At 53.7% G+C, this 26361-nt stretch overlaps 8 protein-coding genes and 1 non-coding gene across 9 annotated transcripts; 5 read left to right on the top strand and 4 right to left on the bottom strand.

Moving 5' to 3' along the window:
- Positions 1–2537: 2537 nt before the first annotated feature.
- On the bottom strand, positions 2538–4139 carry COL26b_013534 (uncharacterized protein; the record flags this gene model as incomplete). The annotated part of the gene is made up of 1 exon (XM_053186131.1): positions 2538–4139. The coding sequence occupies one exon, from the start codon at positions 4137–4139 to the stop codon at positions 2538–2540; it is 1602 nt and encodes a 533-aa protein (XP_053029936.1).
- A 3879-nt stretch (positions 4140–8018) lies between these two features.
- COL26b_013533 (uncharacterized protein) lies at positions 8019–9587 on the bottom strand (the record flags this gene model as incomplete). Its single annotated transcript, XM_053186130.1, has 3 exons — positions 8019–8920; positions 8985–9272; positions 9368–9587. The coding sequence occupies 3 exons, from the start codon at positions 9585–9587 to the stop codon at positions 8019–8021; spliced, it is 1410 nt and encodes a 469-aa protein (XP_053029935.1).
- Positions 9588–11082: 1495 nt separating this feature from the next.
- Positions 11083–11672, top strand: COL26b_013532 (uncharacterized protein; the record flags this gene model as incomplete). The annotated part of the gene is made up of 2 exons (XM_053186129.1): positions 11083–11200; positions 11260–11672. The coding sequence occupies 2 exons, from the start codon at positions 11083–11085 to the stop codon at positions 11670–11672; spliced, it is 531 nt and encodes a 176-aa protein (XP_053029934.1).
- A 946-nt stretch (positions 11673–12618) lies between these two features.
- COL26b_013531 (uncharacterized protein) lies at positions 12619–15179 on the top strand (the record flags this gene model as incomplete). Its single annotated transcript, XM_053186128.1, has 3 exons — positions 12619–13383; positions 14107–14855; positions 14903–15179. The coding sequence occupies 3 exons, from the start codon at positions 12619–12621 to the stop codon at positions 15177–15179; spliced, it is 1791 nt and encodes a 596-aa protein (XP_053029933.1).
- A 148-nt stretch (positions 15180–15327) lies between these two features.
- On the bottom strand, positions 15328–17664 carry COL26b_013530 (uncharacterized protein; the record flags this gene model as incomplete). Its single annotated transcript, XM_053186127.1, has 3 exons — positions 15328–15376; positions 15415–16893; positions 16952–17664. 3 exons carry the CDS (start codon positions 17662–17664, stop codon positions 15328–15330), a joined length of 2241 nt encoding a protein of 746 aa, XP_053029932.1.
- Positions 17665–19746: 2082 nt separating this feature from the next.
- COL26b_013529 (uncharacterized protein) lies at positions 19747–20707 on the top strand (the record flags this gene model as incomplete). Its single annotated transcript, XM_053186126.1, has 4 exons — positions 19747–19819; positions 19883–19978; positions 20056–20252; positions 20309–20707. 4 exons carry the CDS (start codon positions 19747–19749, stop codon positions 20705–20707), a joined length of 765 nt encoding a protein of 254 aa, XP_053029931.1.
- Positions 20708–20886: 179 nt separating this feature from the next.
- Positions 20887–21576, top strand: COL26b_013528 (uncharacterized protein; the record flags this gene model as incomplete). Its single annotated transcript, XM_053186125.1, has 2 exons — positions 20887–21393; positions 21451–21576. 2 exons carry the CDS (start codon positions 20887–20889, stop codon positions 21574–21576), a joined length of 633 nt encoding a protein of 210 aa, XP_053029930.1.
- A 272-nt stretch (positions 21577–21848) lies between these two features.
- Positions 21849–21921, bottom strand: COL26b_013527. The gene has a single exon. It is a non-coding gene; the product is annotated as a tRNA-Lys (tRNA).
- Positions 21922–23542: 1621 nt separating this feature from the next.
- Positions 23543–25940, top strand: COL26b_013526 (uncharacterized protein; the record flags this gene model as incomplete). Its single annotated transcript, XM_053186124.1, has 6 exons — positions 23543–24036; positions 24090–24295; positions 24349–24868; positions 24910–25231; positions 25284–25323; positions 25372–25940. 6 exons carry the CDS (start codon positions 23543–23545, stop codon positions 25938–25940), a joined length of 2151 nt encoding a protein of 716 aa, XP_053029929.1.
- Between the last annotated feature and the right edge of the window lie 421 nt (positions 25941–26361).

Raw genomic sequence — 26361 nt, 5'->3', positions numbered from 1 at the left:
CGGGGAAGTGCCACTTTTCGGAATGTAATCGAGATAAATTCCGCGCAAATAAGAAGCCGATTTCCCACCCTTGTCTCCTTTTGTCTTCGGAGTTGCCTTGATCTTTGCAAAATTGACGACGGGAGGCCTTTTGTCTAATTCTTCGTTTGGTTTCGTGAAAGTCGTCGGATGAATATGCGTCGGATAAGGGATGGCATGCAGGAACAGGAGACACAAGCCACAGGCTGGTTATGGCAATGTGGTATCGTACACAAACCGAGACACAAAATGCAAGTTGTTCTTTCGTCCAATTCAGACCATCCTACCATGTGGCCCGCTTCAGATCTCTCGGATCTTGCATTACTTTTAACAACTCTTACTGCCGCGGAGATTCACATTCAATGGCAGGCGGCTTATTGTTTGTTACTGTTAACAACGGCCTTGGGGCACGTCATATTTGGTAACAGAAACTCCCAAAAGGGTTTAGGTCCCGGACCGGACGGGGGGCCGCCGGCCATATGTGGACCCCAAAACGGCCAGAAGCGCATTCCAGGGGAAAACTATTATATAACAGGTGGCAGCTCGTCATCTGATGCCCGTCTTTGACCATTCAGAGAAGCTGGCGCGCCTTGCTGGCGCGTCTAAACTAGACTCGGCCGTGTTGCGGGATTCGTTCGGTTTCCCATGCCGGCGGGAGACCTACCTTTTGTTGTTTTCACATCTAGCTCCCGCATTGCCATCGACGCCAACTCTCCGGACCTCCGTGATGGACTCTTTGCTTGCTCAAATCTCGGGAGATCGGCGTGTGGTATTTCATCGAGAAAAGAATCGCCCATAGATGAGTCATGTTTCCGGCTCGCTTCTCCGAAGGGGCATGACAAAGGTTACCTTCCGCCGCGGGGCATCAATTTGGAAACACTCCGAGTACGATTGACGGCCGAGTGTGAAATGAGCCGCCAATTCCGAACTGCACGCCCTCGACACCAACAAGACGTCTGATATTCACTTGGCAGAAGATCAGTTCCATTATTGTTGATCTATCAAGCTCACATCAGTTGATTCTGATGTCAATTAACCTGGGCATAAACCTTGTCGACATCGAAATGTCACGCTGGCGGCCACAAGCTTTGAGGCGTACCGTGGCGTTTACCACCACATGGAACACGGTGCATCCCTGTGCACGTTGCACCGACGCCGTTGGCATCTAACCGAGAGATACACAACATGCAAACTTCCTACTTGTGCGTTGGGCAGATAAGTCCAGAGCAACTTGTTGCTTGGTCTTTGGCTTTGAAGTTGCGATTGCGACCCTCGTGTCGCCTGGGCAGTAAAGTCTGTTGAACCGGCAAGAATTGGCGATCCAGTACAGGACGCTCGCTCGTCATCGTGAGCTTGGACTTGGTTTGGAGTCGGCGGATCGCCTGAAGTCTAGGCCTGGCGCTGTTGGAGGCCGTGCTACCCGTTTTCCAAGGCTAGCGCCGTCCTCGATTCGTAAGATGAAGGCGTTGCTACACATCGGATGCAGGTGGTGTCCCGCATTGGGCTGCATGGAAAGTGACACCAGACCGAACAAGACTTGGCGACTGTAGCCGTCAGTCTTGATGCCAAGCTGATCAACGAGTTGGAGCCAACTTTGGACTGCTGTTGCGAAACCCGAAGGCCATTGCCGTAAGCCTCTGTGAACTCACTAGAGATGGTGCAATATGTTGCGTGCCTGATACATCATCTGCCGGCACGACGGGGACCATCTAAACCCGGGCAATGATTTGGAGTAAGAAGCATTGTTTAGAAGAAGAGTCATCATTTGCTCAAGTGTGGACTCAAATATCCGACGATCACGCGCTTCTGTCAATAATTGGAAGTACTCCCTCAGACACAGACCCTTATCTCTTTCACAAAAAGACACTTCCAGGCACGTGGTATTAAGAAGAAATTACTGCTTCGAGTTCATAATTTGCACTTGGACTAGTTGGCGGCAGCCCCTGAACGCTCTGACCAAGTTGGCTCTGAAGACCCTGATGGCCCTGTGAACTCCAAGTGGACCGCTCTCGATGAACACATCTCCGCGGAGTCCCCATCAACATCAAACTCGGCCCCGCCGAGAGCTTTGAAGATTTCGCGAGTCGCTGTGAGCAGCGGCGATTGGGTCGATAAATATTGTATTTACAGGGCTGAATTGAGAGAATTGGTTGAAGAAGCTGTTGGTCTCACGGTGAAACTGAGTATGAATGATAACGAAGACAAAGAGAAGTTATGCGATAAATAAATCAGGAGCCTGCAACCAAGATTCATCGCCCTAAACATTGTCTACATGGATGTCAATGTCTTAGTCTACAGTCGGAGGAACTGAAGTCGTATCACAATTAATGGCTGGGCATATTTACAAAGAAGAAGTAGATCCGAATTAACCAGCCCCTATTAGTTTTCAGCTGCCTCGCGATCGAATCGGTGCCTCGACAATTTGGTCGTCGCGACAGCTTCTAGAATCTTAAGCAGCATCCAGCCCTTGACGTGGAAAGAACTCTGAGAGTGTCTAAGCAAAAGGGAAAACAACCCTCTTAAAAGATGATGGCATGAACAAGCACACCCATAACAAGGGCACCAAAGCCAGCAACAAGCTTGCCAGCCGTAGCAGTGGTTACCACAGAAGGATTGACGGGCGTAACTCCTGCGGGGGCACCGCCGGCCGGGGGCTGAGGTTGAGAAGCACCCCCGGCGCCGGATGGAGGAGACTGAGGAGCACCCCCGGCAGGGGGCGCACCACCAACGGAAGGCTGGGGCTGGGAAGCACCACCGGCACCAGAGGGCGACTGAGGAGCACCGCCAGCGGGGGCAGCATCCCCAGAGGGAGACTGGGGCTGAGAAGCGCCACCAGCACCAGAAGAAGGCTGGGGAGCACCGCCAGCGGGAGGAGAACCACCAGGGGAAGACTGAGGCTGGGAAGCACCACCGGCACCTGAAGGAGGCTGAGCATTAGGACCACCGGCCGGAGCACCGCCGGCCGGAGCACCTCCAGCCGGAACATCTCCGGCAGGAGCATCTCCGGCAGGGGCGCCTCCGACGGGAGTATTGCCGGTGGATGGCTGAGGAAGCCCACTAGCAGGAGGCTGGGGAGAACCAGGCTGACCGGGTTGAGGAACACCAGATTGACCCGGCTGAGCCGCACCACCGGCAGTAGGTTGAGAGGGAGCACCACCAGGCCCCGGAGAGGGACCAACAGGGACGGGGGCCAGAGGCTGAGGGCAATTGCTCTTGCAACCCTCGTCGAGAGTGTAGTTGCCGGTGCTGCCATTCCAGACGTACTTCTGACCAGCCTCAGATGCAGAGCCAGACTGGAACCCGCAGGAGCCATCTTTGCAGACGTACTTCTGGTTGCAGGCGTCTCCGCTGCACTTTTGGACCTCGCAGTTGTTTCCGTAACAGACAACTACCTCATCATAATGCTTGCTTCCCGGAGTAGCGTACTCGCACTGGCCGTTAGTGCAGACAACCTTGCGTCCGCAGTCGTATCCGTCACAGACGTCTGGGAACCAGACGCCGTCGTAGCAGACAAGACGACGCTGGCATTGAGAACCAGAGCAACCGGAGTCATAACCACAGTAGCCGCCGTAAGAGACGAACCTCTTCCAGCAGTCACCATCGATGCAGGGCTGGCCGAAACACATGCCACTGACACAAGGGCTTGGCTTGTAGCAAAAGGGACCCATGCAGTCCTGGCACAACGGGCAGTATGTGGTCGTGATTGTCTGGACACCGCTGACGACAGCGGTTCCAACAGTAGTGACGGCGGTGGTTGTGAAGGTGGCGGTAACGGTGCTTGCATTCACACCAGCGGTGCTAGAACCGGAGATGGAGCCGGAGATGGTAGCAGTACCAGAGGCGCCAGAGCTAGTGCTGGAGATGCCGCCAACAACACGGGCGAAGATGGTCAAGCGGATCTCAACTGATAGAAGCTGGCGCTTGAGGCGAGATCCGGAGGGAGTAACGGCATGACCGCAGCGCAGGTCGGGGTTGCCAGGGCAGGGTGTGTCGCACTGGGCCTCGGCAACGTTGACCTCGTTGGTGCTGTCGACGACGTTTCCGCAGTAGCACTCGGTTCCTACGACACCCGCGTACTGTATGGTGGTGGGGCAAGCAGCAGCGCAGAGCTCAAGGGTCATGAGCGCGGAGGTCAGCGTCAGGTTGAAGCCCGGGTGGCCAGACGGAGATCCGAAGCAGCCGAGATTGCTCAAGATGTTGCCTTCGACAATGATAAGAGGGGGATTGGGTGTGGCGGTGGAAGTGGCAGTGGCAGTGGATTCGCCGGACGCGGATGTGAACGTGAACTCGGACGTGCCGGTCGAGCTAGATTCAGTCAAGGTTGCAGAGTCACTGGGAAGGACTGGGTCGGACGTGGCGGTGGTAGCGTCAGTGGAAGTGTCGGTGGGTTCGCCGGGCGTGAAAGTGAACTCGGACGTGTCAGTCGGAGTAGAGCCCGCCGGGGTTGAAGAGCTACTGGGAACGGCTGAGTTGCCCAAGGACGAAGACCCAGTGGGACCTGGGTTGTTTGAAGAACCGGAAGGGACTGGATTGGCTGAAGATGCAGAACCAGATGGGACTGGGTTGACTGCAGATGAGGCGCCGGGAGGGACTGGGTTGGCTGAAGATGCAGAACCAGAAGGGGCTGGATTGACTGCAGATGAAGAACCCGGAGATACTGAGTTAGCTGAGGAAGAAGAACCAGGAGGAATCGGGTTGGCCGAAGATGAAGAACCGGGAGAAACTGAGTTGGCTGGAGCAGAAGAACCGGGAGGAATCGAGTTGGCCAGCGCCGAAGAGCCGACTGAGCTAGATGCAACTGGAGCTGATGTGGATGCAATGCCACCATTCGAAGGGAGCACGGTAGTCGAAGAGCTGCTGCCAATAGCTTGGCCTATTGAAGTGCTACCCGAAGTACCGGCTGCAGGGTTTGTGGAGGCTGCTGGAATTGTTGATGATTGAGAGGATGAGGACGAGGCAGCAGCCGGGTTCGTCGATACCGTGGAAGAACCTGAAGCTGCTTGACTCGTTGATACGGCGGTTGATGTGCTGGTGGAGGCTGCAGTTGTGGTTCCAGTTGTCGATGTCGTTGTCGGGGGAGCTGGACCGGCGGGAGCTGGACCGCATTCAAAAGCACCAGCAGCGTTCTTGGCGCAGTAAGGTCCCTTTGGGTTGGTGTTACATTGTCCAATGCCTTCCTGACCACAGTCTTGATTACACTCACCGCGGATGAGTCCATCACCGCCTTTACCGCAGTTTGTGCCGGTAGGGTTACCAACGCATTCAGAGTCTTGGGTGCAAGCCCGGCAAAGGCCAGTGCCAGCATCGCAGGCCGGAAGGGTAGAGGTAGCCAGAGCAGCACACTGTTGGTTGCTGGTGCAGGGAAAGCCACACCTGCCAGCTGAGCATGTAGTGCCCGACTGATTGCCGGTGCAGTCAGCATTGCTGGTACATTGGCCGCAAAGACCGGTGCGAGAGACACAGGTCGCACCGTTTGGTGAGTTGACACAAGCATCGTTGCTGGTGCAAGGAACGCCACAATTACCAGCTAAGCATGTAGTGCCCGACTGGTTGCCGGTGCAATCATCATTGCTGGTACATTGGCCGCAAAGACCGGTGCGAACGACACAGGTCGCACCGTTTGGTGAGTTGGTACAAGCATCGTTGCTGTTGCAAGGCTGACAAGTGCCATCGGCTGCGTTGCAGACCGGACCGGTAGGTGAATTAACACAATCGGTGCCACTCGTGCAACGGAAACAAGCACCGGTGCCAGCATTGCAGTTTGGACCGATTGACGAACCGGCACAATCTGCGGCCGCAGTACAAGGACCGCACTGACCGGTGTTTTGGTTGCAGACCGGAAGGCCAGGTGAGCCAGTACAGCCGGCGTTGCCGGTGATTGTATTGCAAAGACCACATCGGCCGGAAGCAGTGTCGCAGGTGGGGCCGGCAGTTGAGGTGTTGCAGTCGGAGTTCGAGGTGCAAGGAGAACAGCGTCCCTCGCGGCAGATCGAGCCGCCACCCTGTACCGGTTGTCCGTTGGCACCGCCGGCACATTGGGTGTCACTGGTACAAGGCGGCGCGCAGATCCCAGCCAGGGAACAGATCTTAGATCCATCGGTGGAGCATTCGGTGTTGGCGGTGCACGCACGACAAGCGTTCTGGTCGCAGACTTGGTTTTGGGTGCCTACAGTGTCACCTGGAACTCGACAGTTCTGGCTGGTGCGGCATGCAACGCAATTGTTATTGACGCAGTAAGGCAGGGCCGCATTTCGAACGGCACACAACGTGTCGCTACCAAAGCATTGAGCCCAGACGGTTTGGACGCATATCGTTGATATCACCAACAACGTGAGGCCGATAGGGCTTGAAGCCAACTTCATCTTGGCGGTGTAAAAGAGCGTGGGCAAAAGAGTGTGGGAGCAGGCTCTGCGCGAGCAAGCAAGTTGAAAAGAGTGTCGTCTCTGAAAAGATGTCTGTCGTGTGTGAACAAACACTAGAAGGTAATTGGGTTTACGTCCATCAATTATCTATACATCTACCCCCGACAGTCGCCGTCACGTTCAACGTCCAATGTTGAGACCGCTGAAGAGTCTTGGTCTACAAAGATGGTCCTATTTCGCCCTTGGCATTCTCTCCTCTCTTCAATGGAATTCAACTCTTGGCACGCCAGATACTCGCAAATACGCATGGAACAGGCAAACAATTGTTCAGATGAGCAGATGCATGCCTGTTCCGACATATTGCTCTTGGTATGCAGGATCGTCATTTTGAGATCCAGCCCCGAGTGTGGAAATGTGGCAGATTCAGAACAAACTCTAGCAGCAACTGAACCAGTTGTAGAGAGTGAGGTCTCATGAACAGTCTTACACATCGAAGGCTGAGACGTTACGCCATTGTTAGACATTTGTCTTCCCCCTAGGCTTGTTCCTGATCAACTCCGAATGTTAGGCTTTTTGGCTGAGCCCATCCCCTTGGCGCCTGAGACATGAGAGTAAGCGAACGCCCTCTATGCTCACAGTGCCAAGCCACACATCGGACAGGCAGTGAGGGTATCGTGGAAGAGTACGGGAGGGAGAGTGAAGCCTGGAGGCGTTGGGTGGCGGCGAGCACAGCGAATAGAATCACCGAAGCCAATCCTCTACATTACTCGCCATATCTTATAGGCGAAGAAGAGCACGCTGAAACTTCAATGTCTCAGGCGTTGAGAAAGCACACTCGTTCTTCACGCAACGCCATCTGCATTTCCACATCGGTGCACTTTCTGTCATTATCGTCGCATCTAGCCTTCTGTGGATGGCAAGAGGTTGCAAGCAAAAGTCGCCAGGTGGCGCTCTCTTTGCATCTCAAGTTTTCAAGTATGACAAGAATATCGAAAGCCGGCCACTACAGGTGTGACTACATCCCATGCTACGTTCCATACGCTGGGTCGACACATCATAAGGTTAATATTGTCGTAGATCTTATGCCCAATAGCGTATAATATGATCCTTGAAAGGTTGTTACATTACACCCTCTACCAAAATGGCCTCGTGATTTTCAAGACAAAAGAATATTTCTTGCAAATTTAAGTAAGCACTAAAGAGAAACAGTCTTCTAACAAAGTACCACGTTATGAAACACTCAAGGATTGTATTGAATGCGCCACAAATGCGTTGCTGAGGTACTTTCATCTCACAGGGGGTCCTCCCCATGCTGGGATACGTTCTCGTCGCCATTTTCGCCATCATTTGTCCGAATAGCAGAGCAGTATATTATGATTAAACACAGAAGATTGCAGCAAACTCTGCGAAACGTCACAATTGGGACGAAAGTGATTGCTTTGTATGGCCATATTGATGATAATGGTTGAAGGTTCCGTTGATCCCATGGTGAACATGGCTATGGAAAAGAATGAAAGGGAAGATGGGCACGGAAAACATTGGGGGCGAAGCAAATGAAACAAGAGCTTGAAGTCAAGACACAGGGACTCGTAGACCATCCAAGTGAATGTCGAGGTGTGTTTACAGGTGTGTTGACATTTAAGCGTAGAGTTCCTTCTGAAGCCACAAGCACCTTTCGTTAGCCGTCGTGTCACTAACAACACTCACGCCGCTGTTGTTGAATGCCAGCATGTCTGCGTTAGCGCCCGAGACTGGGAACTCAGGGAGGCCAAGCCCGTTGGGGTTACCGGACTTAACGAAGTTGACAATGTAGCCCTGCAGTGTGCGAGCGACATCGACAATGACAGGCCCAAGACTGCCAACATAAATACCTCCTTCCACCTCATCTGGACCATTGTAGAAAGCGTACGGGAAGTCAGAACCATGAACACCTGGGTGTACTCGAAACTCGTAGTTGTAGGTGTTGTTCCCGAATGCCCGAGCCAGGTAGTTGACGTTGCATGCGAAACCCAGCTCGCCAACATAGAGCATGGTGCGATTGATACCCGGTTCCGGATAAAGTTCGTCGAGAATGTAGCTGATGACAGGCTCCTCTATCGTGGGCCATGCATCGCGGATCATCGCGGCCATTTGGTCGTTGGTTTCGACGAAGGGTGGGGAGAAGTTTGCGCCCTCGTTGGCGGCGTGGCCTGTCATAATTGAGACGTTGCGATCAAACTCGCCCTTGAGCAGAGAAATTCCGGGCAATGCCGGCACGAGACCTCCGTCAATGACGGGACCATAGGTTGTTGAAATCCACTTGGATGAACCGACTGCCTTAGCGTTGGCGAAGATGACTTCCTCCGTTGATGAATTCTGTGCCTCCTCAACAGTAGTGACGTTAAGAAACTGCAGGAAACTGTTCGTAGAGTTCTCTTGCTCATACTGAGAGGTGACAGGGATCCAACCGGCCGACAGGGGAATTGCCCTCGCAAAAGGGGCAGGTTTCAACCCTCCGTATGCCGTGATATGATGCACGATGCTTCCTCCTCCCGCAGATCCTGTGGCTCACGGTCAGCATCCGAACAGATTCTCCCAGCAGTCGTCTTCGGTGAAGTCACCAACCTCCCATAACGGTCACCTGCTCAGGGTCCCCGCCAAACAAGTGGATGTGCTCTTGGACCCATTCCAGGGCGAGCCTCTGGTCCTGGAGACCAGCGTTTGATACTCCACCAGAAGCTTGCAATGACGGCCCAGCAAGCCATCCAAGTGCCCCTAGTCGGTAGTTGATGCTCACGTAGATAATGCCGGGACTTCCGTCGGCCTGGCTAGCTCTAATGAGGCCGGTCGGGTCGGCACTGTTGTCGTAGATCTTGTTCCCAATAGCGTATGCGCCTCCGTGAATCCTGAAAGCTTTCATCAGATACGTTGCTCAGATAATTTTCAATCTCCTACGCATGCTCACCACACTAGAACAGGCACCCCTTTGTATCCAGTCGCAGACGTACCATTCTTGGCACTCTCGAACACTTTCTTGGGAACAACAACATCCAGGAAGAGGCAATCCTCAGTCGTGTGGTTGTTTGGGTTAGCCCACGGAGCAGGCCATTCCCTCTGTTCCCGGGCAGTACGCGCTATTTCGTCGGCATTGGTGTAGTTGAAAGTTGCCTGGTTGCCTGCAGCGTATGCTGAAACGAATTGTTGAGTGATAGTAAACCACTCAGGCATCGCCTGTGGGCAAATACGTCCTTGCTCGCCGGTTTGGATTTCGGGATCGCGTCCAGTCGGAGGCTGCGGTGCGTGAAAGCGGAGAGAACCTGTAGGAGCCTGAGCGTAGCGAATATTGGTGAAGTTGAGGATGCCAGTTGTCTCCTATGCCAGTCTTAGTAGAGTTCTGCCGGTAGACAATCATCGTGTGAGGGGTGTTGCAAGCCATACGTTGAAAGAGATCGCCTGGTGAACTTCATAACCGAGGTCAACAGTTGCCAGGCGACTGGACGCATGAGATGGCGTAGGCAGAGCAGCAAGAAAGCTGCAAACGAGCGGCAAAAAGAACATGATCGCAAAGAAATATTGGTTGGCTGCAGGACAATGGCCGATTCAATCATAAGCTATCCAGAGTAGGTCGGAAACAAGTCGTGGTAACTCGAAGCCTTATATGCGTTGGATTCAGAGCCAGGAATCTTCGATCAGAACGAAGAGCTACCCAGGCGAACGTACCTCGGAAGGATATGACACCATGAGCTGCCATTTCATGAGGTTACTGCTGCAATGTCACAACCCGCAGCTCGATAGATTGCGGTACTTGGCGGTCGCCCCACAGGGCGTATTCAGAGCGTATTCGACGGCCGACTTCCTCATCGGGGTTGCGGGGAGCGTATTCAAGAGCGTATTCAGAAAGGTAAAGAGCCCTTACCCTTGCTTCTTAATTCTGACAGCGAAAAACGGGATGATTTCCGCTAACGGCAACAATCCAGTGGAGCCTGGAGCCACTGTTGGCCGTTGCCGCCAGCTTCCTATGCTGGGCCAATTTAAGCTTGTCGTCCTAATGACATTCAGGGTCTTTGTCTAGGCTGGCATGTAGTGCAATAAATCAAGGAGTACAAAAGATCGATCGGTCTGTAGATAGATTATGGGGCCGACTTGGCAGAGTCTACAAAATAGAAACTCGTATCCTTTCACGTACCGGCGGCACATGTTTCCACAGCTAAAGGCGTATTCGAATATGAAATGCGTATTGACTACAATGCGTAGCTCGGAAGGCAATGATAAACAATGATAAGTACCTAAAATATCTCATCCTCTCGCTTTTCAGCCTCGCACTAGACATAGTTCAGATCGACCACAGCAAGAGCAGCTATATTCATAATTCCGACCATGTCAGACTGCAGATACCAATCTCTTTTTGCATACGCGCCGTCAATGGCTGCTGCTGCCTTCTTCACTTCCGCCTTTGGCTTGTCTTCTGTTCTTCACCTTGGCCAGGCAGTATACTTCAAGACATGGTGCATGATACCGCTGGTCGTCGGAGCCTTTTGTAAGTCCGTTTCATGAACATGTTTTGCATGGTACTGATTCTTGACATGTAGTTGAGACAGTAGGCTATATCATGCGATGTCTCTCCGCGAGCGAAAACTTCGGCTGCTGGAGTCTGCCTCCTTTCATTATTCACTCAATCCTTGTTCTCGTTGCACCAGCCGTCATTGCAGCCTCAGTCTATATGATGCTTGAGAAAATCATTCGGCTTGCCGACGGCGACTCGTATTCTATTCTCTCCCCGCGCTGGATAACCCGCATCTTCGTGGCTGGCGATGTGGCATCTTTCTTGATACAATCATACGGTCAGTTAAACCTCCGGCGAGGAGATACATCTCATGATACATATGTCTGACTTGTACAGGAGGAAGCATGGTCTCAAAGCCAACCGCGACGGAGTCGTCCAAGAAAGCAGGCCAACAAATTGTCCTCGCCGGTTTGGCAGTACAAGTGGCCTTTGGTGTGCTCTTCACTATCGTTGCCGGAGTCTTTCACCGGCGCATTTGTAAGGCCTTCACTGCCGCAGGTGTCTCGCAAGAGATCCACTGGCTGATGACGCTCTACGGCGTCATGGTACTAGTCACTATTCGCAACATCTTTCGCATCGCTGAGCACTCTAGCGGCCAGGACTCTTCCCTGATGAAGAATGAATATCTGCCGTATCTCTTCGATGCTACCCCGATTTTGTTGGCGTTGCTTTGGTTCAACTGGTACCATCCTTACAAGATGAAGAAAACCGCGCCGTTTGGCTATCCGTTGACGAGCACTGCCTGTTGAACGAGCCGTTTGTCAATACCAAACAACAATCGTGTCTGGCGGCATTGGCTCTGATTCATGATATGCCTCGGAACTGTGTGTCGCGACATCGTTTCGATTTCCATAGCTAATAGATTTTCTGTCGTTTCTCATTTCACAAATATATCGCCAACAACATTCAATTCTCGTACAGAACTCCTGTCGGCATCGGGCGAAGTTCAGCTGGCTGCAGCTCTCAGTGGGCGGCTCAGCCACTATTACATCCTTGTCGATCCCCACAAACACGGGTTCTTTGCCCAACTCGCAAACATTTAGTGCCTTGGCGAGGCAAATCTGTCACTGCGAATAGTGCCCTGAGAGCCTACAAGAATTCGGTCTGCCCCCTACATGGCTCTAACAACAGCAACATGCTGGCGATGGCAATGCCGCGACTCCTAAGCAGTCGTGTTTCTGCTTCCTCTAGACCTTTTGCAGCCGACCTGAGCGAAACATCTTCGGACTAACAGAATGACCCGGACGGAAAGTAACGACAATGGCGCGTTCATGGGGAGCAAAGGCATCCGGCGGTCTCACCAGAAATCACGTGGCGGCTGTAGCTTTTGCAAGCGACGCAGAATAAAGGTCAGTGGGAGAAAATACCTCTGCTTGACGAGACGCGGCGAAAAGTCGAGACTTAATTCAATCATAGTGCGATGAAAGAAAACCGAGCTGCACCAACTGCGTCAAGAGGTCGCTGTGGTGCAGTTTGAACACCACTCCGTCGCCCGCGTCAACGCCTGAGAACGCAGCTCAAGCCACTGTCTTTGAGCCTCTGCCAGGCAATCACTCTATGGAGGAGTGCGATGAATCTGCTTTCACTCTAGACGTCCAGGACCTTCAACTGTTTCACCATTTCTGCTCCGTCACGTCCACGACCTTCGGCCCAACTCCACATGTGCAGCAATTTTGGAGTATCACAGTCGCCCAGATGTCTTTCTCTCACCCCTTTCTCCTGCGAGCGATCCTTGCCATCAGTGGCTTGCACATGAACCATCTCAGACAAACCAGTAGCGAGGCCTCGGGCTGGTACAAGACCAAGGCCACAGCCCATTGGCAAGCCGCGGTCCGACTAGCAACCCCAAGACTTGCTGCGATAGACGCAGAATCCTGCGATCCGCTGTTCATCTTCGCCATGCTCTCATGCCTCCAGACGTTCGCCCTGGGTCCTCAGCCGGGAAACTTCCTGCTCTTCACCGACGACTCTGAGATGGAATGGCCCATCTTCTTCCGCGGGCTGAGAACGGTCGCTGAGGCATCTGTCCTCTTTGGCATGACGGAGCCCGCCAGACCGCTGGCTTTCATGTACGGCATCGCCAAGCTGGACCTCGAAACGCTGCCTCGGGATGAGCCTGTGACGTCCTGGGGAACGGCATTGAGAAATCTCCGTCAAATCACGATGAATGAGGTCTCTGCCGAAGAAGAAAGGGCAGTGTACCAAGATGCTCTTCACCGCCTTCGTGCCGGGTTCGCAGCCGTGTTTGGGGACAACGATACGGTCGGAGGAGCAAACTCGCAGGTGGTTTTTGCCTGGCTTTACCACGTCTCGGAAGATTTCGTTGGGCGACTACAGGCGAGGCAGAATCTGGCGCTGGTATTCTTTGCATATTTCGCGGTGTTGATCAAGCAAATTGATGGCGTCTGGATGATCAAGGGCTGGCCCGACCATTTGATAGCCGGTATCTACTACACTCTGGTACCGGCGACGCGACTCTGGATTCGATGGCCGATGGAAAGGATAGGATGGTTTCCACCACCGTAGTAGGCCCTCATCTGCACCAGTGTCCTCCGATATACCGGGTTTCACGGACGAACTACGGAGGTTCTGCCCCGGGTAGAAGATCATTCAATGACCGACGTACGTCTGACGACACGTCCAAAGTCACCATCGGATGCCACTAGCGGAACAAAAACGCCATGTTTTGCGCCCTGGTGCTTCGTCGCCATAGGGCTTAGTACACGGGGGAAACGGTACTGTGTCTTAGCATCACGCTGTGCGACGCGACGGACGGACTTGACATGAGCGCGTCATCGACAGAACCGCCGTTTCTGGGCGAGCCAAGTAAGACAGTGACATCGATAATGATTCATGCGGCTCAACGCCTTCCCATATAAGCAATTGAACAGAGGACCAAGCCAATTATTTCGTGTCGGGATGAAATCATTCATCATAACCGTCTACCAATGAGCTCAGCGCGAATTCCAATCAGCGTCTTGAGACGGACTAAGTTGATAGACTTATTACCTTCAAGAACCTCAACTGCGCCGCTTCATACTGCACCTGTATCAATAAGATTCAGCAAAATTGCAACAACCACGGGATCATTACACTTTACTCGTCCCGTGAACATTCCCGTAATGGAGACCATCAAGGTAACAAGACCGCTGCATCTGCCCGTCAGCCCTGACACATTTACAGAACACCATCGCCGAGAACTTTGGTGGCAGCACCGCCGCCAGCCTCGGTTCTCACCAGTTCAGTCTGGACGACTGCCCCGACCTCACGTCAAAGATTGCTGTGGTGACGGGCGGCAGCGAGGGCATTGGGTACGGCGTCACCCACACTCTCCTGAAGCACAACATCGCCAAGCTCTACATCCTTTCCGTTTCCAAGGAAGTCGTGGAGGGCGCCCAGGATGCCATCGCCAAGGACCTAGGCACGGAGAAGGCGAACCGCACCAAGTGGTTCCAGTGCGACATGACGGACTGGAAGCGCGTCAAGGAGGTCGCGGAGGCCATCAAGAACGACGCCAACCGCCTCGACATCCTCGTCAACAACGCTGGCCGCGGCATCATGAGCTTCGAGCTGACGGACTACGGCGTGGACAGGCACATGGCTCTTAACCACATGGGCCATGTGGTATTGACAAGTCACCTGCTACCGCTGATTAAGGAGACGGCGGAGAAGGGCAACGCGGTTCGCATCGTGAACCAGGCTAGCAACGCACATCAGGCTGCACCGAGCGATGTCAAGTTTGAGAGTTTGGAGGAGCTTAACAAGGACCTGGGTCCGAATGGACAGTATGGACGCAGCAAGCTTGCGAACATCTTGTACGCGCGGTACTTTGCAAGGAAGGTGACGCAGAACGGGCACCCGAATGTGCTGATGAATGCGACGCATCCTGGTTTCGTGAGCACGAAGATGAGCAAGGAGGATATCTTTGAGCCGTGAGTATCTCCACTCAACCGTTGAGTACAGCATCTGACTGTGACAGATATCCCTTGGGAGGCTACGCAATGGCTGTTGGCATGGAACCGTTCAAGAAGAGCCAATGGGAAGGTGCCGTTTCTGCTGTATTCGCAGCTACGACAATCAAGGAATCTGGCCAGTATATTTGTCCGCCTGCGATCCCCGAGGCAGGCAACAAGCTGGCGCAGGATGAGAAACTAGCGGATCAGTTGATGGAGTTGACACGCAAGATCATCACAGAGAAGACGAGAAGGCAGTCTGTTGACAAGGGTTGCCCCATGGATGACCTTGTGTTGCACTAAGAACTTCAGTGGCTCTCACATCCAACAAGACTTATAGAATTGAACCTTGTATTATCAAAATGCTGTCGCTTGCTACCTGTGAAATAGTGACCCCTCCCTCTTATTCTGATTTACATCTCCTTCCAATCCAAACCCACACCTCACCTCATTAGGCGACCAGCCCGGACTGCTCTGCTGGGGGTATCTTCCATCCGTCCCTAGAGGACTCATGACGTTTTGATTCATAACGCCGTACCCAATCTTCAATTCCTTCACATCCTTCGGTACATCGCCGCGATCCCGATCGGGACCTTCCCACTTCACCTTCTCCAACGCAGGTCCGCGCGTGGCGGCGACGATGCTCGAGAAGCGCGTGTTGCGCAGCACCCCGCCGTTCTCCCGAATCGCCAGCGCACCGGCCGCCACACACGACATGGCGAGGAATATCGCAATCGCGTAGACAATCCACAGGTCGCGCGCGTGGTAGCTGTACAAGTTCGCCATCCGTGAGCGCTGGCAGCCGTACATGTATGATGACCTGTTGCCGGGACCGCCGCCCTCGAGGAGCTGGCCCGTCATCTCGGTGGGCTGGGCTGCCCAGACAACCGGTACGAACTGGGGCATGGAGAAGATAGACAGGATGAGGTCCTCGTAGAAACCTTGCACCATCTCCATCAGGTTCTCGTGGGGGAAGTAGTTGTTGCGCGGGTCGAGAAGCTTCGTCTGGATCGCGTCGGTGTTCGTTACGGGGTTGACGAGCGCTTTATCGGTCTGGACGGTGCCATTGAGGAACTTGCGCAGCATGAAGCCGAGGGAGTGGTATGCTGCCGTGCGGCGGTAGTTCGCGACGTCGGTTGGGAGGATGTAGTTTGATGTAGGGGTGGCGGTAACGTTGTCCGCCGTGCCGTCGTCTGCGTCGACGTGGGGGATGTATGTTGTGTTGATGATTGGGCGGAGGAATTTGCTCTTCTTCATGTATGCTGACTGCGTAGCATCCGTGTAGTTGAAGACGGCTGTGTAGTCGGTCTCATAGTGCTCACAAGCAAAGATCTTGGGAGTGAAGTCGACGTCGGTTCCGCCCGAAGATGTGTTTCCCGTCACGACGTGGCCTATCCAGATGATTGGCTCTGTCCGGAAGGCCCCCATGTGCTCCGGGTATGGCGGATCCATCTTCGGGATACCGCCGATGTCGACGTCTCTGATCTGTGTCGTCGAGTATTCTCCTCCACTCGTGAATGCGTAGTATGCAAAGGTTCCGTTGGGAAGGAGGATGTCAGTGCCGAATGGCGACGTCGCTTGGCCCGACTGTTGGGTGAGATTCGTAGGTTTCGAGCCAACCCCGCTGGCCAGCTCTGTGCACTTGTACCCGGGAGCAATGAACTGGATTTCAAAAGTGCAGTTCCAACCCTTACTGCAGACTTCAACAGAGGCGTTCTTTCGCGATACAACTTCCTGAAAGTAAGCGCCAAGGGTCGCTGTCTGCTGAAAGTTTGGACTAGGCCCGGTGTAGTAGTCAAACCATCCCGGAGGATCCTCCTCAGACGGCTTAGTGGTGTTCCAGAAGGACAGCGGCATCTCATAGAGGCCGTCGATGCGGACGGGCTTGCGCCAGTCAGCAGTCTCTTCCATGGCGAAGTTCAAGCTGCGGACGCCAGGGCACGTGGCATTCTGGATCGTGACTTCAGGTTGCACAAGAAGCGTGTTGGCCGTGAGGATGACCACCAACGGAGAGAGCCTTCATAAAAGTTAGCAACCCATGACATGAGAGTGGCGTCGTTAGAGATGGATCTCACCAGACGAAGAGCGCAAGGGCAGCAGTAGCCTTGGCGCCCTTGAGAAATTCCCAGTTCAGAAACGCGATGAGGTTCTCAGTGGCCGCGAACATTGAATCGAGCGCGGCGATGCTCAATATCCTCGATCTCACCGTTGCCCAGATGCGCTGTTGAAACGCCGATATCACGGCGGCGCCCAAACTGGCTTTGGCCATGAATGCAAGGATCGTCCCGTACCGAAGCATCCGCACCTGGTCATCCGCGGGGTGGCCGTCAAGAGACGCATAGAAAGCGTGATGACCGACTGCGAAGCAGATGCCAACCACAAGCCAGAGATACATGTTCCATGATGAGTGCCAAAAGCCGCAAGTCGGCTTCCGCACGCGAAAAGATCTCACGGGCTCATTCGGCGGTCCTAGATAATTCGCTGCGACGTAAGGAGGCGGCTGCGCAGGCATTTGCTGCTGGTGGTATGCATGCTGTTGTTGTTGGTATTGTTGCTGTTGTTGTTGGTATTGTTGCTGTTGCTGTTGCTGTTGTTGTGCTGCCCCTGCGAATCCATACCCATCATATCCAGGCTCCTGGGCGTTGTGAAGCAGCGCCGCACTCGCATCTTGGCGTTGGTCGTGATGGTGTGCGAGGTCGTCGTGGGTTTCTTGGCCTCGAATCAGTGGATCGGCGTCGTAGTGCGCCGATCCGCTTAGCGAGCTCAGGTCGATGCCATGCGTGTCCATCGGGCCTCCCGTCGCTGCGTTCGTCGTGTCATGAATGTTGGTATCGGAGTCCTTCGTCGCTGGGACGGGTCTTTGTGGGACGGACGCGGAGTGTCTCTGTTGCTGTTGCCATCCCATCTCCGTGGTCTCCTGTGATGACATTGAAGGAAGAAAAAGCTGCCCAAAGGCAGAGGAGGAGGGGCTGCCAAGGGCCACACCCGCCTCTCACAAGCTGGAGATCAAAATGAGACGGAGGATCGCGCTAGCTTCGCTGGTGCAGCTTCTGCTGGCGCTGGGTAGGATGTGCCGAGCGGCAACGTCTTGTTTGGATTTGGAGGGGGTGGGCGGGCAGGATGCGAGATGGAGCTGATCTGCTGGAATTTTTACCTTTTCAAGGTAAGACACGCCCTTGCATGTGCTACCAGGCAACGAGAGAATGCCACAGTTCCCACAGCTGCCCACGCGGCTGGGATTCGGGGCCTGGTCAAATCTGAGGGCCTAGACTCAGTCCTGGAAATCGTGGCGGTGTTGTGGTGTATTTTGGTTTTTGGTTTGTACTTGGGGGCTGAATCAACGTAAATTGCCAACCTGCGCCGGATTCGGCGCAGACGCGGTTCGGTGCGGCGGGATGGGAAGAGGCCTCACTGCTTTGAGTGTGTTTGACTCGGCCTCCGACCGTGTCCTTGGCTCGAACAAGCTTTGCTGCGGCCGATTCAAAGTCTGGGAGAGCAGCTGAACGCCGTGTGCTCCGGTCCGTGGAACGGTGATCGGCGCTTGGATGACGGAGACATGCCCAAATGGTTGCTACACAGAAGAGAAAAAAGATTGGCAGAGTCACGATGTTCTTTCTTTTTTCAGGGACCTGTGGATCATTATGTACAGCAGGGATGAGAGCTCCCTCCCCGTCAAATAAATAATTAAGGCAAAATAAAAACTTCACGTGAACCCTTGTCTCCAGGAGTCCAGCCCCTATTTTTCCCGCTCCTTTGGTTCACAAGCGGAGACTGAGAGGGTGAGAGAGGGGCCCAGCATTTCGTCCATTTTCGCTGACAGCGTAGACGCGCTAAGACGTGGTTGGAGGTCTGTTTTCGGGAAAGCTTCGCCTAGCTGAATCGTCCAGCTGGAGCCAATCGCGTGGCGTTCATGGAGAGATGTTGGACGAAGGATTCCTCGCTTCAGGCTGTACAAGCAGAAATATCGATGCAGGTGAGATTGGTCGGCTGACTGCGCGGCACGTTCAGCCGAACGGGATGACGGGAGAGGGCACATACAGATTGCTCCATGCCGCCGTTGGGACGTCCCGCGGTTACGGAGCGGCCTCCGAGCATGCGCCGTGCCACACTACCCCGGCAACTTGAAAGGCTATTAGGATGTTCCCTTGTTGAACTTAGCTTTCTGCTGTGGCCCCTTGCTTGATAAGAGAAGAGACGTTCAGAATGTCTCAGCTTGCTTCGATTGATAGCAAAGATAAACAGACGCAGGGACTGCTTCCGCCTCTTCAAATCGAGTTTCTGTCCACCTAGGATGTCACAAAAACCACCACAGTTCCAAGGATCGACGTCGGAACAAAGAATCTCTCGAGAGCGCTTTTGATGATCATCCACCACTAATCATGTTTGCCAATCATACGTCATTTTGTTTGCTCAATTTACCAACACAAGCTGTACAGCTGCTGAAGACACCCAAATCCCTGTAACAATCACCCAGTCTTCGGTCCCGGTTCCACGCAAACCTGCAGGGCTCTACCAACACGACCCCTCCATTCGACAGTCTTTTTTCCCAAGTCCAACTGCCGTCGCCCAGAAGCCGTTATCTGCCAATCACCATCGACTCAATGGCCGTGTGAACCGTGTCTAGCGCTCTCCAGCAAACATGGCAGACCCGGCCGGTAGCGACACACGGGTCTCCCGCCGGAATGGGGGTCAACCCCGCACAGTGGTGATGTCGCGTTAGAGACGGGCTGCCAAATTTGCCGAAGCTTTTTAGCTAGGGCGTTCTCCCCGTCCTTAGGGTCCCCTTCTCTCTCTTCGATTTAACGTTTTGTTTGACATCCCATCAATCACCGTGCAGAAGTGACGTGCTTCCATCCTCGGCCGGCCCAGAATGCCGGGTCACGATGTCTTTGGAGCCTTTGAGGGCTTCGTTTCGATGGCGCCACCGGCTTTAGTTGTTGCAGGTGCGCTGGTCCTGTTGGCGGTGTGGTATTTTACGACATGGTATCGCCTGAGGCACATTCCAGGCCCGACGCTCAACGCGATTTCGATTTTGCCGATGCAGCTCATGACTCGGGGAGGGAAGTTGAGCTTCATGTTGAAGGAGCTGGGTGACAAGTATGGTACGACTTAGATCATGACCCCATCTCATCATGGCCACTTATGTGTGGGAAGCCTCATTGACATTGTGTTTTTGTAGGCCCTCTAGTCCGCGTTGGTCCCAACGAAGTCCTTTTTGGGGATGCAGATACCTACCGCAAAATCTCAGCTGTTCGCTCAGACTTCACAAAAGGTCCATGGTATGAGCTGGCCAAGGTCGTCCCAGACCAGCACAGTCTCTTCTCAATGAGAGATGATGAGCAACGGAAAGAGTTGAGGGCGAAGCTGAGTGAAGGCGTTCGTCTAGTCTCATCTCCAAGCTCGACGGGATAGTATTCTAATTATACTTGCAGTATGCCGGTCGAGACAACGGCGGTTTCGAGCCCGGGGTAGACAAGATGGTCGCCCAATTCGTTGACCTCGTCGAATCCAAATACATCTCCTCAGGCATTGACTATCGGCCGATAGAATTCTCCCACAAATCCCAGTACTTTGCCCTGGACGTCATCGGCCAGCTCGCATTCGGCGAGGCTCTGGGCTTCCTAGCAAACGATGAGGATCTTTGGGGTTATGTTTCGACGAACGATCAGGTCTTTCCGGCTCTTGCACTCATGCTGAATATTCCGCACGTAGGCATCATGATGCAGCGTTGGCCGTTCAGCAAGTTGCTGCCCTTCTCGAGTGATGAGTATGGCTTTGGCAAACTGATGCAGTATGGCGTCCCCTTTGGGGCTTCAGAAGAGCTGTGCTAACTAATGTCAAGTGTTGCCCAGCGATTGGCTGACAAGAAGATTGAATCTGAAGAAGACTCAAAGGGAACCATGGTCCGACATCATCTACGTAATGGTGTAACATACAAAGAGCTCCTAGCGGAAATCTTCCTTGAATTGTATGGGTGTATCTCTTACAAACAGAACAGCTCGCTGACACAATGAGCAGCATCGCCGGTTCAGACTCGACTGCCACAGCCATCCGCATGACCATGCTGTGTCTCCTCAACACGCCCGCCAGCCTAAACGGACTCCGCCGCGAGATTGACGCAGCAATGTCTCAGGGCCGTATCAGCTCGCCCATCACCGACGTCGAGGCCCGCGAGTTGCCCTATCTTCAAGCTGTGATAAAGGAAGGTATCCGCATGTACCCTCCTTCAACGGGCCTCAACTACAAGCAAGTCGCCAAAGGCGGGGCTGAGCTCTGCGGTTATTATCTCCCAGAAGGAACGCAATTAGGCGTCAACGTACAGAAGTTGATGAGGTCGAAGGAGACCTTTGGTATTGATGCAGACGTGTTCCGCCCAGAAAGATGGCTCGAAGCCGCTGCCGACGAGGAGCGATTCAAAGAAATGAGCGACGTCATCGAACTCGCCTTCGGTTATGGACGGTTCCAGTGTCTTGGAAAGACGATTGCATATATGGAGCTGAACAAGATCTTTGTTGAGGTAAGAAGATTGTGTCCGTCGTCTCGGGAAAATATCTGAGCTGACTTGGTCACACAGTTGCTTCGGAGGTTCGACTTTGCGGTGGTCAAGCCTCAAGAGCCGCTGAACCTTTACGATGCGGCGTTTTGGGTCACGACGGACTTTTGGCTACGTGTTACTCGACGCCCTGATACCGGTGCTTAGGTGATCATGACGATAGAGTTGGTGATGCGAGAGGGAGGCAGAAACGCGAAGTAGAAGATTCTCTCACAAATCACAGGCCTCGAAGAAGAAAGGCTCATGGCCAGATCTAATCTAGTTATAATATCATACCTGCCTAACGCCTCGAGTCGGAACAGATTGCTCACGAAAGGTGCAAAAAAAGAAGACAAGCAGATCAAAAGAGGTCCCAGCTATCACTGTAGCAGCCTGTCCAAAAAGCAAAAGATACCGATGTCAATCGCTGACGGGAATTGAGCCCGACGTGGGGGTCGAACCCACAACCTTGAGATTAAGAGTCTCACGCTCTACCGATTGAGCTAGCCGGGCAGATGGGAACATCTGCCTTGATTGTTGGATGAAACGGCGCGGGAGCCGCTCAAGAAGGGCACGCATGATGAAAATTTTTCATGTTGGTGTGGGCCACGGCGTTTCGGGTTCCACTCGGTCGGCGTGGCCGGTGCGGAGCTCCGGGCTGGTTCCGGGCCGGTGCGGGCTTTTTCGGGGTCCGTGTGTCCTTGGTGCGGGCTCGTGGCTCTGGTCTGCCGGGAGAGCAGGCCAAAACATTAGCGTTGGGCAGGCGGGGTGGCCCCGGAGTATAGAACGGAGTGGGTACAGGGCCCGAAGTTACTGGATTTCAAAGGCCTCAGACCGCTGGAGTCTTGGATCACTGGAGACTAATTTAGATGGCGGTGTCAAATCTGAGCAGTTCGGCTGCAAGTAGTGCCAAGAAGCGGCCTCGGCTTGAACCTGTCTCCGACGCTGCCGACTGATGCACCGAGAGATAAGCAGTGGCTGTCTGCTCCCGGATATGATGCAGAGTCTATTTCGCGTACGACTGTATGCAAGATCGTCTAGACCTGTTGTCAACTCTTAATCGAGCAAAGATGCCTAACGTGTAAGCTGAAGGAAGTATTGAGAAACCCCTCCAAGTGGACAGTTCGGACAGCAACCACGCCATCTTCGGTACTTCAACCAATGATCTGGGAAGGAAACTCGGCGTCGAAAGACTTACTGAGAATTGCGTAGTGTCGCCAAACCGATTTGACAGGCCTCAAGTAGATGACGAACTCCTTCGCCGACGCCTCGTCACCGGAACGCGTGGGATGATGGTGTGAATGGAATCATGCGGTGGGCGACCCAAGCAAGACCGAGCCAGAGGCATCGCGGGGTTGGGGTACACAGATATACGGCATTGGATGGCGGGGGAGGGGTCAACCTCCACGTCTTGCACCAAAAGTCCTTGTGTGCCATCAGCTTATCCTCGATGAACAGAGCCACCCCGCCAGAGGCTCTTGGCAACATGCATCTTCTAGCACCAACAAGGCAGGTCGACCGCTGTTCCAACTGTTCCGAGCTCTGCAAGCCGCTTTTCTACGCCGTATCACTGCCTAGTTTCTTGTTCACGTCGCCCGGAACGTTGGAAAGCTCCACGCCTGCCCGCATGAACACCACTAGCTTCCTGTACCTTTCTCCAAATGCCGAGACTTTTCAGGCAGGATGACGACTTCCGTCTTGTTGTTTACCTGCGAGAGACATGCAGACGAGCTTGCTGTCTATGTTCTTGCTCAGATAAATACTTGTATGTAAAATCCTGTGTTACTTGTGGCTTGCGCCACTTCCTACCAAGGTACCAGGTACTTTTGCCCCGTATTTGCCAACGCCGTGGAGCAATGGCATCACCGGCCTTACTGTCCGTTCGTGGGCGGTGGCACGCGTCCAGGTAAGGTCAACGTCCCTCCAATCAATTGGGTACCTAGATGGCCTTTCCTCAAGCCCATTATCAATCCACGATGAGTTTGCTCGGGCATGCAGGCCCCTCTTATCTGTCGATCTGAATAGGTATAAAAGCCTCTCCTCCTGCGTCTACCCCTCCGGCCGACGCCGAGAGTATCACTCCTGATGCTCTCACAATTGAGTCTCAATCAAGCTTGTGCCACCACTGCCCACTATGCGCAGCCAAATCTCAATCGCCCTGGCATTCGCGGCTGTGGTCTTGGCCTGCCAGCGCGACCTGCTTCTCGAACAGCGACACACCCATCGCAAGCGGATCACCAAGCGCGCGGACGACCAATGGCCCCCGGTCTTGACGGAAGAAGAGACCGTTCTCGTAAACGCGTTCGACAATGTCACCATTGACCAGTGGTCCGACTACTACGGCCACCAAGTCAAGCTCGCAGGTCTTGGCAAAGAAGCCGCCGAGTGGACCGCTGAGCAGTGGAACAAGAATGGCTTCGACGCGCATCTTAACGAATACCACGTCTACCTGAGCTACCCGGTCCATGCTTCGCTGCAGATAACATACGCGAATGGCTCGACGGAAGATGTCAGGCTCGATGAGGACGTCCTGGAAGAGGACGATGTGACGGGCCGACCCGATAACCAGCCTACTTTCCATGGGTACTCGGCGTCTGGAGATGTTACGGGCGAATATGTCTATGTTGGGTCAGTAGTCTGCCATTTGAGGCATTATGGAGCTGTACTGACTTTTAGCTCAGACGAGGTTCTCAAGCCGACTTCGATCGCCTAGTCGAGCTCGGTGTTGAACTCGAAGGCAAGATTGCTCTGGCCAGATACGGCGGACTCTTCCGAGGCCTGAAAGTCAAGAACGCGCAGGACCATGGCATGATTGGCGCCGTGATATTCACAGATCCAGCTGACGATGGGAACATTACCGTCGCCAATGGCTATGAGTCGTATCCCAGTATGGCAACCTTGAACGCGTCGTCGAAAAGATACTGACAATTGGCTGTACAGATGGTCCTGCCAGAAACCCAAGCGCCGTTCAAAAGGGTTCCGTTCTATTCCTTTCCACGAACCCCGGCGACCCGACCACGCCAGGCTACGCATCTCACGAGGGGGTTGACCGCGCTGACATCTCTCCCGTCACACCCAAGATTCCATCCATCCCCATCTCCTATGCCTCTGCCGAGCCTCTGCTGCAGGCTTTGAACGGGTTTGGATTCACTCCGGACGAAGTCAACCGTACAATCTGGGCGGGAAGCTTGGATGCTGATTACAGCACTGGCCCAGCCCCAGGAGTCACGCTTCACCTTGACAACTTGATGGAAGGAAAAATAACCCCAATTTGGAATGTTATTGGTCACATCAACGGCACCAACCCTGATGAGACCATCGTGATTGGAAACCATCGCGATACCTGGATGATCGGTGGCAACGGAGACCCCAATTCTGGCTCCGCTATCCTCGTTGAGTTCACCAAGGCGATTGGAGTCCTCCGTTCCAAGGGCTGGGTCCCGAGGAGAAACATGCAAGTGTCTTTCCGCCTACATCGCTGCTTTCCCTAACCGTGTTTAGCGTCATTGCTTCCTGGGATGCTGAGGAGTACGGCCTAATCGGAAGCACGGAATGGGTTGAGGACAACGTCAACTGGCTGACTGAGAGCGCCGTCGCCTATCTGAACATCGACGTTGCCGTTTCGGGTCCTCGTCCTAATCTAGCAGCTACGCCCGAGTTGCATACACTTGCCACTGAGACTTTCAAGAAGATCATCTACCCCAACTTCGGCGGTTTCAATATCAGTCTCTATGACGCATGGGAAGAAGCGTCCGGCGGCCTTGTAGAACCACTAGGAAGTGGCAGTGACTACACTGCCTTCCTACACAAAGGCATCAGCTCGGTAAGTGAGGCTGGTTCACGGGTGTCACAATACCTTACTGACACCGTGATAGCTCGACGTTGGCTCCGGTGGCGGCGCAACAGATCCGATCTGTATGTATCCTCACGAGAACATCTGGGATATTGCTAACTAGAATCGAGGGCATTATCATTCTAACTATGACAGCTACGCTTGGATGTCCAAATTTGGCGATCCTGGCTTCCTGGTTCATGCTGCAATCGGCCAATATCTTGCCCTCCTCGCCTACCACTTGGCGGACGACGAGATCCTCCCAATTGACCTGCCGAACTACGCCTCAGAACTGAGCTCTTACCTCGAAGATTTGACGGAATTCGTCGCTTCTGAGGGCCAGGAGCTGGACTTGTCTGAATTATCTGACGCCATTGACGAGTTCGCCAAACGAGCCGACGAGGTCAAGGCCTTGGAGCAACTTGCAGTGACGACCAACGACACAGACCTCATTACAGTGATCAACCACAAGTACCGTGATTTCCAGCGTGGCTTTATCAGTCAGGGAGGCCTGCCCAACCGAGAGTTCTTCAAGCATGTGGTCACTGCCCCAGGCCTGGACACCGGGTATGCTGCCGTCTTGTTCCCAGGCATTACGGAGGGCGTGCAGTATGGGGATGGGAACCTCACGGTAGCTGAGGAGTGGGTGTCTAAGACGGCGCGCGGGATTCTTCGCGCCGCTGAGATCATCAAAACGTGATTGGTAAGGATGGTTGTTGCTTCATCTTCTGGCATAGGGGTAAGGAGTTTGGAATACCTGGCGGTTTGGAGAAAAGGCGACAAGCCAACTTGTGGCGCCCTCATTTATCTTAGCGTAACAATGCTATGCGGCATCCAATAAACGTAATTATGATGAGCAACCATGGTAGAAGTTGCTCCTCGGGTGACTAAAGGGACGGAAACAATAACAGGGACGACGACAACGAGAACAGACGGCAATGACGATACAAGCGGCAAAGGCGATAGAGACAGAACGAAGTATCCAGACGGCAGAGACGATGTTGCTTCCGAGTATGGTCTACGAGGCTGACTATTTTGCCAGTAGAAAGCTTATGGAAACGACGGAGGAGCCCATCCAAGAAGCATAATTTTATAGATGCTGACACATACGAAGACAATCA

The sequence above is a fragment of the Colletotrichum chrysophilum genome (genome assembly GCF_026319265.1).
Source record: "Colletotrichum chrysophilum strain AFK26 chromosome Unknown scaffold_236, whole genome shotgun sequence".
Classification (NCBI taxonomy): domain Eukaryota; kingdom Fungi; phylum Ascomycota; class Sordariomycetes; order Glomerellales; family Glomerellaceae; genus Colletotrichum; species Colletotrichum chrysophilum.
Note: the sequence above shows the minus strand (reverse complement) of the source record. Positions and strands in the feature narration are given on the sequence as shown.